The sequence below is a fragment of the Hibiscus syriacus genome, unplaced genomic scaffold (genome assembly GCF_006381635.1).
Source record: "Hibiscus syriacus cultivar Baekdansim isolate YM2019G1 unplaced genomic scaffold, ASM638163v2 tig00110156_pilon, whole genome shotgun sequence".
Classification (NCBI taxonomy): Eukaryota; Viridiplantae; Streptophyta; class Magnoliopsida; order Malvales; family Malvaceae; genus Hibiscus; species Hibiscus syriacus.
This window is the reverse complement of record NW_024062606.1, coordinates 3256834-3273287: the sequence shown is the minus strand read 5'-3', so window position 1 is coordinate 3273287 and position 16454 is coordinate 3256834. Positions and strand designations below refer to the sequence as shown.

Genomic DNA, 16454 nt, shown 5'->3' with positions numbered 1-16454 from the left:
ATGTAATCCCTATATTTTAAAATGTCTAACAGTGGGTTATTTCTAGTAATGCTCCTTTCTACTATTAATACCTGAAATATCGTGTTTTTTTTTATAATATAATAATTTTCTTTTTTCCGGTAATAATCATTTTTTAATACTATTATAACGATTACATTACAAAGCCAACTCAACTTCGTTGATCGTCGATCAGCAAAAAGAAGAGGAAAGGAAAAACAGCAAGACTCGGATCTTCCTCAGCTATCTCTCTCTCCGGAACGTCAATGTCTTATTATTCAGTAAAACCCTAATTTCGGGTATTACTTCCGCTTCTCCTTTCCGAAATTGAACGCATCAATTGTCCTACATGATGTTGATAGAAGAATCTTTAATTTCAATTATCTTTTTTTTATGCATAAATCTTTTTTTTTGAGCCTTAAGCTGTCATGTTTCAAGATTTTGTAGTTTGAAAAGAAAGCGAGAAAGAAATGAAGTCAGGAAGTGCTGCCAAGTTGATTGTAGATGCGTTGCTGCAGCGGTTTCTTCCTCTTGCTCGGCGCCGCATTGAAACGGCCCAGGCTCAGGTTTTGTTCTCTAATTTGGTATTAATTTATTCGTAATTTTGTGCTGTTGTTGTAACCTTTCATTTACTTGAATTTGATGGCAATCGTCGAGTTTTTAAGCATGGAAAAAGTGTCTGTAAGTCTTTTTCCTCTTTTAACTAATTAAATGAAGTATGGTTTATCCGATATTGATAAATCGTAAAAATTCCGTGTAGCTGTAGTTGTATCGAGTATAGCAGAGTATACACCTGCTGGGGTGGATTTGAATATTAAATGCTGTTTAAGAGAAATGGAATTTGTTGTGTAAGTGGAAAACTTTGAACATGGGGAGATTTTGCTTTGTAAATAATATACCGTTAATTAAGATGTTCTTAAGCTGATAAAATACTTTAGTGCTTAGTAAGATGAGTTTTGATCAGGAGTTACTCATTTGAGTAAAGGGTTGACTAGATGTAAAATTTCTATGGCATCAGCATTACACTGTCCTGCTTAAAGTTGATGCTGAATTAGAAGCAGTTTGACTTTGGTTACCAAGTGATTTGCTTTGTGGATTGATGAAGGTAGTGAATTTGCTAATATGCCAGCTATTCATTTGACAAGGTGATCCAGAATCTTTCAAATTGGTTGAAGTCTTCTGCCTAAAATTCAGTAAAAGTGTAGTTGAACTTGTTTAAAAAAGGGGGGATTAAAATTCCGATGTGAAGGATGAAAAATAGAATTCCCAAGAAGCAAATTTTGCTGATACCATGTGGAAAAATAGATTATTTTTATTGACTTGTGTTAAAACAATGATGCAAGCCTATGTATTTATATGCTACTACAGTCTACAGCCAATAGGAACAAGTAAACTAGCAATGCAGGTCAGCATTTTTTTAATTTTGATATGAAAAGTATTTAGCTTAAACATATTTAGGGGATCAACCAATGGAATGCCAGATGGGAAGGTTATCCTTCATGTCATTTGTTTGTTTGGCAACTTTAGCAATAACTATGCATGAATTTTGTGGTCTATATTTTTTAACTAATGTATTGCTATTTCCCCTTTTGGATTGACGTCTATCTCAATATAATATGTTTTTTCTTCTGTTGTATTTACAGGATGGACAGTATCTTCGACCTTCTGACCCTGCTTATGAGCAAGTATTAGATTCTTTGGCTATGGTTGCTCGTCATACACCTGTTCCTCTTCTAGAGGCTCTTCTAAGATGGCGAGAAAGGTGAATCATTTGCTTCTTTGTTTTTTGCCATTTTATCCTTTCTGAAAAACTCTTATTGTGAATATGCCTTTAGTTGCCGTAATCCCTTGTCTTGTAAATATTGTCTCCTATCATTTTCTATCACACAATTATATGATGATAATGAAGAGATAACACCAGAGGTTGAGAAGGTTTCTTGGTGGTTCTAAATATAAGAGAAGATTAAATTTTTGTTGATCAAACTTCAATAAATCAATAAATAATTCCTTGTGTAATATACACTAATTTTAACCATCACTTAAAGTTTAATTTAGAAGACAAGCCAAAAAAATCCTCTTATGGAGATTAGACTGCTACTTCGAAGTTGCAATTAATGTACACTACCAGTTTCCATTTCTCAGTATGTTTCTATCTCATTGAATTTTCGAAAAATGAAAGGGTCCGTTATCATGGGTATATCCCAATGCTTTATTTGTTATTAAGAGCTGCTGTTAGTAGTCCTTACTAATCATGTCACGAGAAGGTAATGCTAAAGGTACTTGTTCATAAAATCTAATTGTTTTACCGCTCCTGGATTTCATTATCTTACTCTTGCTTTTGGGTTCTTGGCTGTAGTGAATCTCCAAAGGGTGCCAATGATGCATCTACATTCCAAAGAAAGGTTTGCATGTACTAATAGCTTATAGTTCGTTTTTACATTCAATGGCTTGTGAACACTGCCTTTCTTAATATAAAAAAAGAAAGAGGAAAAAATGAAATATCTGTTGAAAGTAGCTGAAAATGAGTGGTAGAAACCTACAATACAATAGTTACCTTTTAGTTTGTCCGAAATTGATTAACAACTTTAAGTATTTTGCTTGAGTCACCATGCTTTTATTGTTGTCTTTCCATGGAAGCAGCTTGCTGTGGAGTGCATATTTTGCTCAGCTTGTATTCGCTTTGTTGAGTGCTGTCCACAAGAGGGACTTACTGGTTTGTTCATTTCCCTGTTTTTTGCTTATGGCTTCTAGTTGTTTTTCTCATAATTCAATGACATGCTATGCTCTCTTTGCAGAGAAGCTTTGGTCTGGTCTTGAAAATTTTGTTTTTGATTGGCTAATTAATGCTGATAGGTAAGGATGCTCTGACAAACCTTGGCCTGCTTAAATCAAATTTCTGGATTTCATTATGCGCTTTGTCAGTGCCCTAAAGTTTTATATACAAATTCTAGACATTTGTGTGTTAATTGTCAGTATTATATTTATGGTCATTCCTGTATTCAAATATAGGGTTTCAATTTGAGAAGTTTTTTGTTTTTGAAATTTCAATAGGTCAACCACCTTCAAAATTTTAAGAAATATTTTCAGACAGAGTTATTATCGAAATTGCATACATGATTTTGGGCTGAAAAGAAGATAAATAGAAATTGCATACACGATGGTGCCATCTACGGAAACTTTACAATGCATAATCATGACAGGACTATCTGAGAACTGGCAATAATTTTAGAGAATAAAGTCCTAATAACAACTATCAAGCTGCCAACCATAGGTGTTAAACCAAACAATAAGAAAGTAGGTTGTATGATATGAAGGAGGATTCATCCAGGTTGATTTATTCTCCTAAAGGGCCCATTAAAAGAATGAAAACTCTGCACCTGAATTGAAGTTCAAATTAGAGATCTGCAGATGGCCTGCTTAACCAAGTCATCAGAAATTGTTAATTGAAGTATTCAAATATCTGGTTTGCATTTGAGAATTTGATTAAGGTATAATCCTTATCATGCAGCTGCATCTATATGCTTCTTCAGAAGGATGCTGAATTGATATTTGTTACAAATATTGAATTCTGTAAAGGTTGCATTTTTATGCCAGCTTCCTTAGCGTTGGTGACTCGTCTTACCCAAAGAACAGAAACAATTATACCAAAATAATTTCCATTACTTTGCTGCATTTTCATCTGTGTAAGAAAAGGGAAAAAATCTCATTATTAGCCTAAGAAATTTGTCTATGGCATCTTTAATGTTAGTATAATATTTAAAATAGAAAATACTGCCTAAGAGATTATGGGTATTTACCCTAACTATTTACTTATGCTTGATCTTGCCGGAATAATGAGTTATAGTAAATAAATTCTTATTGCAGGGTTGTTAGCCAAGTAGAGTATCCCTCACTAGTTGATTTGCGGAGTCTCCTTCTCGACTTAGTTGCTCAACTACTAGGAGCCTTATCTCGGATCAGGTAGCTGTGTTGTTATTTGATGACATTAAAATTGGATAGAAATATCTATGATTTGAACTTGTTAAAAATACTATAAAAGGGTTTCTGAATTTCTAGTTATGATGAAATCTTTCAACAAAAATTCATATGATGTCATTTTCGCCTTTACATGGTAAAAAACATAAGATGTAGGTTGTGACATTCTGTAACAGAAAAATTGGTAATAATGTTGTCTACAAAGGGACATCCTGCTGGCTAAACCTTCAGATTTATTATTATTATTCCCTTTTTTGTGGGTGAAAATCTTGGAGTTTATATTGAAGGTCTGAGGCTTGAACATTTGGGAGTTGGCTTTCTGGTTTATGGGAAAAAGAGTGAACCGCCTTCTATCATGTAAACCTAGGTCCAATAGGTGTTTCATGTACTACAAAATCAATTCATTGAGAACAAAGCAGAATAACAAATATTTCATGGTTCTCATGATCCTTTTTTCATAATTTTCACTGCTAATTCATTCTACAAACTCCTTATCATGTTAGAATTTGTGCTTCAGATTGTTTTGCCATCGTTTAGAGCTTTCAGGTGTCTTCAGTCTTTACTGCTACAAATTTTAAATAGTTTCTAGCTTCCAGATGCATTTGTTTATCAAATTCTTGAAGATCTAAGTTACTGTTGAAAATTTGGTTTAGAAATAGGCATAAATGTTTTTATGGCATGTCTTGAAAGCTGTCTTACTCATGTGGAGTGTCGGATGTATTTATTGGACACGAGTATGGTTAGACTTTTCTAAGAGTTACATGTTTTTGGAGGATCCTTGGTAGTCATATCCCTATATCCATGTGTTGGATACAGGTAGTTCAAGAAAAATAAAGAGTCCGAGCAACATAGCTTGAGAGTTAAGCTTTATTCTATTCGTATAGATATTAATTGTTCATTTCATTTCTTTTATAGATTTAGTTCTGTAACTGAGCGCTTTTTCATGGAATCTCGTCGGATAGACAGCAATGTTGCCAGAAGTGAAACACTTAGTATCATAAATGGGATGCGCTACCTGAAGCTAGGGGTATGTAGAAGGAACAGTTTGCTTCCTTTTTTTTTCCCCTTGAAGAAAAAGTTGTATGAGGACCATTATATAACAATAACTAATTGCCAGGTCAAGACTGAGGGAGGATTGAATGCATCAGCCTCCTTTGTGGCAAAAGCAAACCCTCTTATTCGTGCTCCACATAAACGAAAAAGTGAGCTTCACCATGCACTATGCAACATGCTTTTCAACATTTTGGCACCACTTGCAGATGGCGGGAAAAACCCATGGCCTCCAACTGGTGTAGAACCTGCACTCACTCTGTGGTATGAAGCTGTTGGGCGAATCAGAGAGAATCTCATGCATTGGATGGACAGACAGAGCAAGCATATAGCTGTAAGGGCATCATTCTATCTACATGGAATTTTAAATTGTTTGATTTTCCTTTAACGTGGCAGCTTGTGTTTAGGTTGGTTATCCTTTGGCAACTCTTCTTCTGTGTCTCGGTGATCCTCAAATATTCCACAACAACTTAAGCTTGCACATGGAGCAACTCTATAAGTTTCTGCGAGTAAGTTTTATTTTATACATTTATATAGTTGTGCCATGGGTGGACAAAAATCATCATAGAATTACCTGGTTGGTTTTATTAAGTGTTCTTTTCCTTTTGCCTGTTTACAAGTTTTCATTTCAACTGGACTGTAACAAAGCATCTTCTGCTACTTATGCAGGACAAGAATCATCGTTTCATGGCTTTGGACTGTCTCCACAGAGTTTTGAGATTCTACTTGAGTGTCCATGCAGCTAATCAGCCACCAAATCGTATATGGGATTACCTTGATAGTGTAACTTCTCAACTTTTAACAATTTTGAGGAAAGGAATGCTAACGCAGGATGTACAACATGATAAACTTGTGGAATTCTGTGTGACTATAGCAGAACATAACCTTGATTTTGCCATGAACCATATGATCTTAGAATTGCTGAAGCAAGATAGCACTAGTGAAGCAAAAGTTATTGGTTTACGTGCTTTGCTTGCCATTGTTATGTCACCTTCAAGCCAGCAGATTGGCTTGGAAATATTTAAAGGTAATTGATAACTGGTATACTGCAAATAATTTCAATTTGTTTCATACCAATCTTCATCCCATTTATGTTGTACGAGCAGGTCAGGAGATTGGCCATTACATACCAAAAGTAAAGTCTGCAATTGAGTCAATTTTAAGGTCTAGCCATAGGACGTACAGCCAGGCTCTTCTGACATCTTCAAGAACCGCAATAGGTAATCCTTTCCCCTAAAATCCTTTTTATCATTGAATCAGTATTCAATTAACTTAAATTTGGCTTCCAAACACATGAAGTTGATAGAGACGGAAGCTAGTGGTACTGGTGAAGTTTGTACTTTTAGAACTTGTGAACTGGTGGCAAGGTAGAACAAGAAGAAAATAGAAACATATCAAATTTCAGGCAATTTGGGGTGGTGGAGGAAGGGTCTTGGTATGGGAAGTTACAGACTTTGAAAGTAGATATAGGATTTTCAAGTCTTTTTCTTAAATATCTAACTCTCTTGATAAACGAGCAAGATGGAAAAGAATGAATGAAATGGGTAAAATAACGTCGCTGGCAAACTGGTGGTCGGTGACGATCAGCAGCAGTAGACAGCTGGGTTTGGTGCTGGAATTAGGCTTAGAGTGAGATGGAGAGAACATAGAGAGAAGAAAATGAAAGAAAAAAAAGTAAAGATTTAATCAACACAAAAAGTAAAAGAAAGAGTTTGGTATGCATGGGGAAAGTAAAAGGGCTCCAAGTTTTTAAGCATATAATTTACTCTAGATGATTTTTTAATAGCTGTGTAATATAGTTCAAGTTCAATAAAAGAATGATGATAGCTTTAGATAGTTTATATTATTATCTTTTGATTCTCTAATTCGTGTAAATTAATTAGTACCTTTAAACCTTTATTATAATATTAATACTTTTGGTTATACCATATTTTTAAATAAAATATATGAAAAATACTTTTTATTGCAATATCCTATTGTATCTGTGTCTTCACTCTTTATAAATTGCTGTGTTGACGTGTCTGTGTTGTGTTATACTCGTATTACACATCTGTGTCCTTTACCAGGTATGCAAGGGGAATCTACATTGGACTATATTTTAGCTTAGTCTGAAAACAGAAAAGAAATGGAATATTTTCGGGTAGAAAATGGAAAATATTAGAGGTGGCCGATTTTATGTCATGCTTAGACTGAAATAATCAAAGACTCAATGGTACAGTTACTTTTGTTGTATCATGTATGTAGTCTATAGAACCTTTATCAGTGGCTTAGCTATGGTTGAAGAATTCTTCCTCTATATGTTGATGAAATTAAAATGAGAACCAATTTTAAATCTGTTATCTTTACACAGTTACTGGTTTTTCTGATTGGGATTTACCTCCTACAGTCCTACACAGATACTCTATTATAAATAGAATTATAGAAGTCTGAAGTCTGTTATTATTTTGCTCATCTGCTGTGAATTGAATTTATCGTATTACTTGCTTGAAAATCTTTTGCTGCTAGCAATACTAGATATCCACTTTTGGTTTCAGGCTTCTATTTATCTCTTATCTGGATTTAAAGGCATTTTTTATATGAATTTCATGCTTTCCAGATGGTGTAACCAAGGAAAAGTCCCAAGGATATTTGTTCCGGTCAGTGCTGAAGTGCATACCTTACCTGATTGAAGAAGTTGGCCGAATTGATAAGATAACTGAAATAATACCTCAACATGGAATAAGCATTGATCCCGGCGTTCGTGAGGAAGCTGTTCAGGTACTGAACCGGATTGTAAGGTGTCTTCCTCGTCGTCGCTTTGCAGTTACGAGAGGGATGGCCAACTTCATCCTCCGACTACCTGATGAGTTCCCTCTTTTGATTCAAACATCATTGGTGCGGCTGTTAGAACTTATGCGTTTTTGGAGAGCTTGTCTGATTGATGATAAACTGGAAGAAGGTGCAAAGCAGATGCTGCAGCAAAATAGTAGATTCAAGAGCACTTCTTTCCATCAACCAGTGGAAGCTATCGAGTTTCGTGCATCTGAGATAGATGCAGTTGGTCTTATCTTTCTTAGCTCTGTGGACAGTCAGATCCGTCACACAGCATTGGAGTTATTACGCTGTGTACGTGCCTTAAGGAATGACATACGGGACCTTACACTTCGTGAGCAACCACATCATGATATAAGATACGAAGCTGAACCTATATTTATAATTGATGTGCTGGAAGAACACGGGGTGGGATACATCTATTTTATGATTTCCTTTATTTGACATGTTCTGTGTAAGTTCTCTGCATTGTATTCTGAACTAAGCTAAATATTGCAGGATGACATAGTTCAGAGTTGTTACTGGGACTCTGGTCGTCTGTTTGATTACAAGCGAGAATCTGATGCAATTCCTCCTGAGGTTACTCTTCAATCTATAATATTTGAGAGTCCTGATAAGAACAGGTGGGCAAGGTGTCTCAGTGAACTCGTCAAATATGCTGCTGAACTTTGCCCAAGCTCAGTTCAAGATGCTAAGTACGTTCGATAAGATTGTTATTTGTTTCAGTTCTTTATGGTTAATTTAGAACTTACGTGATTTCCTTTTGAAAATGTAAAAATTGCCAAAGAATAAATGATTCGGAACATAGCATAAAGTACTGTTTTAGTCTTCTCCATCTTTGATTCCAAAGTGGGAACAAAAAGGAAGGAATATTAATTTCTTTTTGCTTTCATATAAATATTTTGAGGTTAATTAGTTTTAAAACTCTAATGAACCATGAATCCTCCTCTAACCCATCTCACTGGGCAGGGTAGAGGTTTTGCATCGTCTTGCTCATATTACCCCTGCTGAGTTAGGTGGAAAAGCTCATCAGTCGCAAGATGTGGATAACAAACTGGATCAGTGGCTCATGTATGCAATGTTTGTATGTTCTTGCCCACCAGACAGTAGGGAAGCTGGAAGCTTAGCTGCAACAAGAGAACTTTACCATCTTATCTTCCCCTCTTTGAAATCTGGATCAGAAGCACACATAGTAAGTACAAATAAATGGTGCCATTCTATTTTATTAGTGAATGCATGAAATTCGTGAGTACATAATTATGGGACACTGTTTCTGCTAGAACATGAGAAATGGGGTCAAGTGCCTTGTGATGGTATGCAATGGCTTCCCCATTCAATTCTTCATACTGTTTCTTGGGGTTGTGATTTATCAAGGTTAATGAGTACAATTAACAATCAGTTCTTTGGTAAGTTTTTCATTTTTACCATAAATGATACAAGGAGGAGAAAGGGGGATGGTAAAGAGATGTACTAACTAGGTTCTGTGATTTTAAATTCCGTGTAATTCATGGTACCTGCAATTTGATGCCTTGAACTAAATAAAATTTATCTTCTTGCTTTCGTATGTGTACTGGTGTCTGAAACACCGAGCCTATATTTTGTAATTTTGCTTCGTCTTTTCTTGATTCTTATGGTAGATAGCAAATTGCTCTGGTTTGGTACAGAGACAGGGCTACTCTTTTTTTCTTTCTTTAAACTTTTGATGGGAGGCAATATGAGAATATTAGGATGCATCTGTTATTTATACTGAGGAAATTTGTTTCTTGAGTGCCTCCATATATCCATAATGAAATACATACTTGAATGATATGTACTGGTCCACATACATGATGGATGCAACAATATCCATCTAATTTCTCTCTCTCTCTCTCTCTCTCTTTTTAAGAGTGTACCCTGAAATCCAGCATAATGTCAAAAGTATTATGAGAGTAGTCTGATTCTCTTATAACTGCATCTCTTGAGGCTAAAAATGACTTATTTTCCTTTATAATTTAGCATGCTGCCACCATGGCTCTTGGGCACTCGCATCTGGAATCTTGTGAGATAATGTTTAGTGAGCTTACATCTTTTGTTGAGGAGGCTTCTTTTGAAACAGAGGGAAAACCAAAGTGGAAGGTATGTATATTGTTAAATTAGATCCGATACATCCTTAATTTATTTTATTCTTTTAATGGAGCATGGTTTTGACCTCTTTTTGAAGATTTCATGTAGGTTGCCTCTGGGAACTAAGATTTCAAAAGTATACATTATGTACTGACACATAAATATAACATTAATAGTTATTTGTCAAATTCACGGATTTGTTCCTTGCTTATTTATTTTAGTAATGAATTTCAAAGTACCTACTATTCAATTTTCAATTTATGTTTTTCTACTTTCCAAGAACACAATCTTATTGAATTGAAACCAACTTGTACATACCGTTTGCATTTCATTATCACAATCTTATAGTATAACGAATGAAATCCAAATTTTTAAATCCATATCCCCAAACATAGCACCATAGTAGCATTTTTCCTCTATTTTTTTTATTTCATCCTAATGAAAGATAAAAGAGTAGGTCTTGTATTGCAAGTAGTTGGATTCCTAAGTTTCAACTTATTCTTTTGGATGCAGAGTCAAAAACAGACACGCCGTGAGGATCTTCGAGTCCATATTGCCAATATTTATCGCAAAGTGTCTGAGAGCATCTGGCCGGGATTCTTGGGCCAGAAGCCTGTATTTCGTCGCCATTATTTGAAGTTTATTGAGGACACAACTAAACAGATTGCACCAGCATCGGCTGATAGCTTTCAAGAATCACAAGCACTCCGTTATGCACTTGCTTCAGTTTTAAGATCTCTGGCCCCTGAATTCGTGGATTCAAAATCAGAGCGATTTGATATTAGACTTAGGAAGAAACTATTTGATCTTCTTTTATCCTGGTGCGATGACACTGGAAGTACTTGGGGACTGGATAGTGTTAACGACTATCGACGTGAAGTTGAACGATATAAGACTTCACAACACAGGTCAAAAGATTCTGGGGACAAAATTTCATTTGACAGAGAATTGAGTGAACAAATTGAGGCCATCCACTGGGTCTCTATGACCGCTATGGCTTCACTTTTGTATGGGCCTTGTTTCGACGACAATGCAAGAAAAATGAGTGGCAGGGTTATATTTTGGATTAATAGTTTGTTCAATGAGCCTGCACCCAAGGCCCCATACGGTTATTCACCAGTTGATCCAAGAACTCCATCTTATTCCAAATACACAGGAGAAGGGCGTGGAGCCACTGGCCGTGATAGGCATAAAGGTGGCCATCATCGTGTTGCCTTAGCGAAATTAGCGTTGAAAAATCTTCTTATTACAAATTTGGATTTGTTTCCTGCTTGCATCGATCAGGTATGTTCCATGATATAGGCATCATCTCTCCTGCCAAATAAAGATGCATTTACAACTACGAATTGAATGTGTGATTGTCGAATCTGTTGTGCTCCAGTTATAACAATCATTTAGTGGTAGTTGGATTATGGCTATGCGAGGTTTACATTCTAAGCAATAAAAATTGAACGAGGAAGATGATGATAAGATTTTTTATTTCAACGATTATTGTAATTTTTTTAATGAGACCTCCATGTCTTATAAAAAAATGATTATTGTAAATAAAAAGTTCTACTTTTTTTCATATTTCTGCATTTGTCATTTCCTTGTTTGCCAATTTCTGTAGTGTGCTCAATATTAGTGCTACTTGTCTTATATATTTCTTGTAAATTAGGTTTTTGAATGCTCCATCGTTCCTTTTTAACATTAGCCCTATATATTGTATTTACTCATTTCACTTCTTGAGGAACTAATTAACAATATTATTTTCAGTGCTATTACTCTGACCCTGCTATAGCCGATGGTTACTTCAGTGTACTGGCTGAGGTCTACATGAGACAAGAGATACCAAAATGTGAAATTCAGAGGCTTTTGAGTCTGATCCTCTACAAGGTAGTGGACCCATCTAGACAAATCCGTGATGATGCCCTTCAGATGCTTGAGACACTCTCTGTCCGTGAATGGGCTGAAGATGGCACTGAAAGCTCAGGTAGTTATCGAGCTGCTGTTGTTGGTAATCTCCCTGATTCCTACCAACAGTTCCAGTACAAGCTCTCGTGCAAACTAGCCAAAGATCATCCTGAGTTGAGCAAGCTCCTCTGTGAAGAGATCATGCAAAGACAACTTGACGCCGTTGATATAATTGCTCAGCACCAGGTGTTAACCTGTATGGCTCCGTGGATTGAAAACCTGAACTTTTGGAAACTGAAGGACTCAAGTTGGGGTGAAAGATTACTAAAAAGTCTTTATTACGTTACGTGGAGGCATGGAGATCAATTTCCTGATGAAATTGAGAAACTTTGGAGCACAATTGCCAGCAAGCCTCGGAACATTAGTCCTGTTTTAGATTTCTTGATTACAAAAGGAATTGAGGACTGTGATTCAAATGCATCTGCTGAAATAAGTGGTGCTTTTGCCACATATTTCTCAGTTGCCAAGAGAGTTAGTCTGTATCTAGCACGTATTTGTCCGCAACGCACAATTGATCATCTTGTTTATCAGCTGTCCCAGCGGATGCTGGAAGATAGCATTGAACCAATTGGGCCAACTACAAACAGGGCCGATGCCAATGGGAATTTTATTTTGGAATTCTCTCAGGGGCCTGCAGCCACTCAGATTGCATCTGTTGCAGACAGCCAGCCACATATGTCACCATTACTTGTCCGGGGTTCACTTGATGGTCCATTGAGAAATACCAGTGGAAGCCTTAGTTGGCGGACTGCTGGTGTTACAGGGCGAAGTGCCTCAGGTCCACTAAGTCCCATGCCTCCAGAATTGAACATTGTTCCTGTAACTGCAGGCAGATCTGGTCAGCTCCTTCCAGCTTTAGTAAACATGTCAGGTCCTTTAATGGGGGTTCGAAGTTCCACAGGAAGTTTACGAAGCCGTCATGTTTCCCGTGACAGTGGAGACTACTTGATTGACACTCCAAATTCTGGTGAAGATATCTCACATTCTGGGGTTGGTATGCATGGCATCAATGCTAAAGAACTTCATTCAGCTTTGCAAGGGCACCAGCAGCACTCACTCACTCATGCGGATATAGCGTTGATTTTACTTGCTGAAATTGCATATGAGAATGATGAAGACTTCCGTGAACACTTACCTCTGCTCTTTCATGTCACATTTGTTTCAATGGATAGCTCTGAGGATATCGTGTTGGAGCACTGCCAGCATTTGCTTGTTAATCTACTATACTCGCTTGCTGGTCGGCACTTGGAGCTGTACGAGGTAGAAAACAATGATGGAGAGAACAAGCAACAGGTTGTTAGTCTGATCAAGTATGTTCAGTCAAAGCGAGGAAGCATGATGTGGGAGAATGAGGACCCTACAGTGACAAGGACGGAGCTTCCTAGTGCTGCACTTCTGTCTGCCCTTGTTCAGAGTATGGTTGATGCAATCTTCTTCCAAGGCGACCTTCGTGAAACTTGGGGTGTTGAGGCACTCAAATGGGCCATGGAGTGCACGTCAAGGCACCTTGCTTGTCGTTCCCACCAGATCTATCGTGCATTGAGGCCTAGCGTTACAAGTGACACATGTGTGTTACTCCTTCGGTGCCTACATAGATGCTTGGGAAATCCAATACCTCCTGTTCTAGGCTTCATTATGGAAATTTTACTGACACTGCAAGTAATGGTTGAGAACATGGAGCCTGAAAAGGTCATACTCTACCCTCAACTCTTTTGGGGTTGTGTGGCAATGATGCACACAGATTTCATTCATATATACTGCCAGGTTCTTGAGCTTTTCTCGCGTGTGATTGACCGTTTGTCATTCCGGGACAGAACAGTTGAAAATGTCATCCTTTCCAGCATGCCTCGGGATGAGCTTGATAATGTTGATGCTGGGGACTTTCAGCGGATCGAATCTAAGGGCAATCTTCCCGCATTTGAAGGAGTGCAGCCTCTTGTACTTAAAGGACTGATGTCCACAGTTAGTCATGGTGTAGCAATTGAGGTCCTCTCTCGGATCACAGTACACTCATGTGACTCCATTTTTGGGGATCATGAGACCAGACTACTTATGCACATTACAGGATTGCTTCCCTGGCTTTGCTTACAGCTGAGCAAAGATCCATCATTGGGTTCAGCTTCACCACTCCACCAACAGTACCAGAAAGCCTGTTCTGTAGCTGCCAATATCTCAATTTGGTGTCTAGCTGAACTATTGGATGATTTAGCTACCGTGTTCATGGCTTACTCCAGAGGAGAGATCAAAAGCATTGAGAATCTTCTTGCCTGTGTATCACCGTTGTTATGCAATGAATGGTTCCCTAAGCACTCAGCTCTGGCATTTGGACACTTGCTGCGGCTACTGGAGAGAGGTCCAACCGAGTATCAACGTGTAATATTGCTCATTCTTAAGGCATTGCTCCAGCACACTCCCATGGATTCAGCTCAAAGCCCACATATGTACGCTATTGTATCCCAGCTAGTGGAGAGCTCATTGTGTTGGGAGGCACTAAGCGTATTAGAAGCTCTTTTGCAGAGCTGTAGTTCATTAACCGGTACACATGCACACGAGTCCGGGACATTTGAAAACGGCTCAGATGAGAAGACTCTAGCTCCTCAAACCTCATTTAAGGCTCGAAGCGGGCCGCTGCAGTATGCTTTGGGATCAGGGTATGGAGTAGGTTCAACATCAATCATGCAACCATTCTCAACCGACTCAGGTATGCCGCCTAGAGAGGTGGCCTTGCAAAACACCCGACTGATCCTAGGACGGGTGCTCGATAGCTGCGCCTTGGGGAGAAGAAGGGAATATAGAAGGCTGGTGCCTTTTGTGACCACAATCGGAAACCCATAATCTGCAGGCATGCTTATGTAATTGCAGGTAATATTAAGTAGCTTATGGTACATCATCGAACTAGGAAAACTTGGGACTTGGCTTTGTAAATAAGCCTCATAAATAACCTGTAATTGCAGTTGGTGTTTTAATATTTTATAAGTGTAAGCATCCCAATCCAGGCCCCTTGAAGGCCATGCCTTGTCTGACCATTGTCATTGAAGTTTTTTTTTTTTAATTAGTTGATATTTTTTATTTATTTTGAAATATATCATAAATTTATTTAGGTTTCTCTTATTAAAACTACTTTAACCTAATAAAGTTTTATGATAATTTATAGTAGTATATAAAAATATTTTAAATAGTAATATTATGTTGTGTTTCTCTCCTAATAATTTTTTTAAACCGTAATATGTTACTATATTTAAATGTTGTGCCATGGTAAAATTAGTTTCTTTCATTCATTAGTTGTATAAAATTGGGTAAATTCACATTTAGTAGCTAAACTATTTGTTTCGATTCGTTTTAGTACCCAAAATTTCAATGTTTTCAAAATCATATATAACATTTAGTTTTTTGTTTCATTTTAATACTCAAACGTTAAATTTTTTTTATAGGAATGTAGGCTTCGTTAAAAGTCCCCTTCATGATTAATGGAACACTTAGTGCTCCTTAATCAGCGGAAGGAGGAAAATAGTGCCTTAAGATTCATAAAAATCGAAATATACATAATGTTTAACAACACATAAACACTCCCTCTACAAAAACCAACCCAAATACTACAGTAGCTAACCACAAACATAAATTAGCCAATACCATCTTTAGCTAAACTATCAGCCTCAACATTGGCTGACCTAGCAACCCAACTAATAATACCATTCAAGTCCCTTAACTTAGTAACAATATCGTTAACTAAGTTAAAATATACACCGGGGCAGCGATCAAAATTCTTGACCCACTCCACTGCAAGTTTACTATCTGATTCAACAAGTAAACGTTCCTTAAACTGCTGCTGAATCGAATCAAAGAAGGTTAAGCCCCTCTTTACTGCCATAAGCTCAATCAACAAAGGAGGACCTGGTCCAGTAGATTCTTGAAAATAGCCCATCACCGAACCATCCTCAACTCTAAGAATTCCCCCAACACCACTCTTCCTCCAATCACCAGTCACTGTTGCATCCACGTTTAGTTTAATAAAACCCTTTGGAGGAGGAGACCAAGACACAATTTCAATGGTTGAACACCTTGAATTATAGCAAGAATCCCCAATAGTAGGATCAGAAATGAGAGAATCCTTTAGAATAGAGTCCTCCTTGGAATTTGTTAGGAACCAAGTAGCCAGCCTACATCTTGCCATAAAAAACAATTCGATCTGGTCAAGCCTACCCCCATCAAACACAATGTCATTCCTAAAATTCCAGATAGTCCATAGCACCACACCCGTAATATAGGACAAATTCTAGAATTAGGGACCATATGCTCCCAAGCTAGCAAAAAATTTTGAGCATTGGCCTGCAAAACTAAACAAACACCCAAAAAATTCAAAAATTTTGATTTGTTTTAATACCTAAACTTTTAATTTTTTTTAAAACTTAACGTTAAATTTTGAATGGGATATTAAAATGAAACAAAAATTAAAAATTTTAGGTTTGATTTTTTCAAAATTAAACTTTATGTACTAAAATTGATAATTTAAGTATTAAACATGTAATTTATCCTATAGATTTTCACTAGTTTTTTTACGTGCGCTA

At 37.0% G+C, this 16454-nt stretch overlaps 2 protein-coding genes across 4 annotated transcripts; one reads left to right on the top strand and one right to left on the bottom strand.

Annotated features, from left to right (window-relative positions):
* Window positions 1-157: 157 nt before the first annotated feature.
* Window positions 158-14915, top strand: LOC120216097 (cell morphogenesis protein PAG1-like). Of its 3 annotated transcripts, none has more exons than XM_039213608.1 (18): window positions 158-296; window positions 445-563; window positions 1641-1759; window positions 2354-2399; window positions 2638-2710; window positions 2793-2850; window positions 3862-3957; window positions 4888-4999; window positions 5090-5356; window positions 5430-5531; window positions 5692-6049; window positions 6129-6242; window positions 7619-8241; window positions 8332-8528; window positions 8803-9025; window positions 9829-9948; window positions 10450-11220; window positions 11692-14915. In XM_039213608.1, exons 2-18 carry the CDS (start codon window positions 468-470, stop codon window positions 14722-14724), a joined length of 6408 nt encoding a protein of 2135 aa, XP_039069539.1. In that variant the 5' UTR covers window positions 158-296; window positions 445-467; the 3' UTR covers window positions 14725-14915. The 3 variants fall into 3 exon arrangements, with proteins under 3 accessions (XP_039069539.1, XP_039069538.1, XP_039069540.1); XM_039213607.1 differs by having other exon boundaries at window positions 179-297; window positions 398-563; XM_039213609.1 differs by lacking the exons at window positions 158-296; window positions 2354-2399.
* A 593-nt stretch (window positions 14916-15508) lies between these two features.
* On the bottom strand, window positions 15509-16060 carry LOC120215824. Its single transcript, XM_039213373.1, has one exon. The coding sequence runs from the start codon at window positions 16058-16060 to the stop codon at window positions 15509-15511; it is 552 nt and encodes a 183-aa protein (XP_039069304.1).
* Window positions 16061-16454: the final 394 nt, after the last annotated feature.

Coding starts and splice junctions, on each gene's coding strand:
- LOC120216097 (XM_039213608.1), top strand. CDS start 468: ATGAAGTCAGGAAGTGCTGCCAAGTTGATTGTAGATGCGTTGCTGCAG. Junction 5,357..5,429: donor GACAGAGCAAGCATATAGCT/GTAAGGGCATCA, acceptor GCTTGTGTTTAG/GTTGGTTATCCTTTGGCAAC. Junction 11,221..11,691: donor TTCCTGCTTGCATCGATCAG/GTATGTTCCATG, acceptor TATTATTTTCAG/TGCTATTACTCTGACCCTGC.
- LOC120215824 (XM_039213373.1), bottom strand. CDS start 16,060: ATGGCAAGATGTAGGCTGGCTACTTGGTTCCTAACAAATTCCAAGGAG.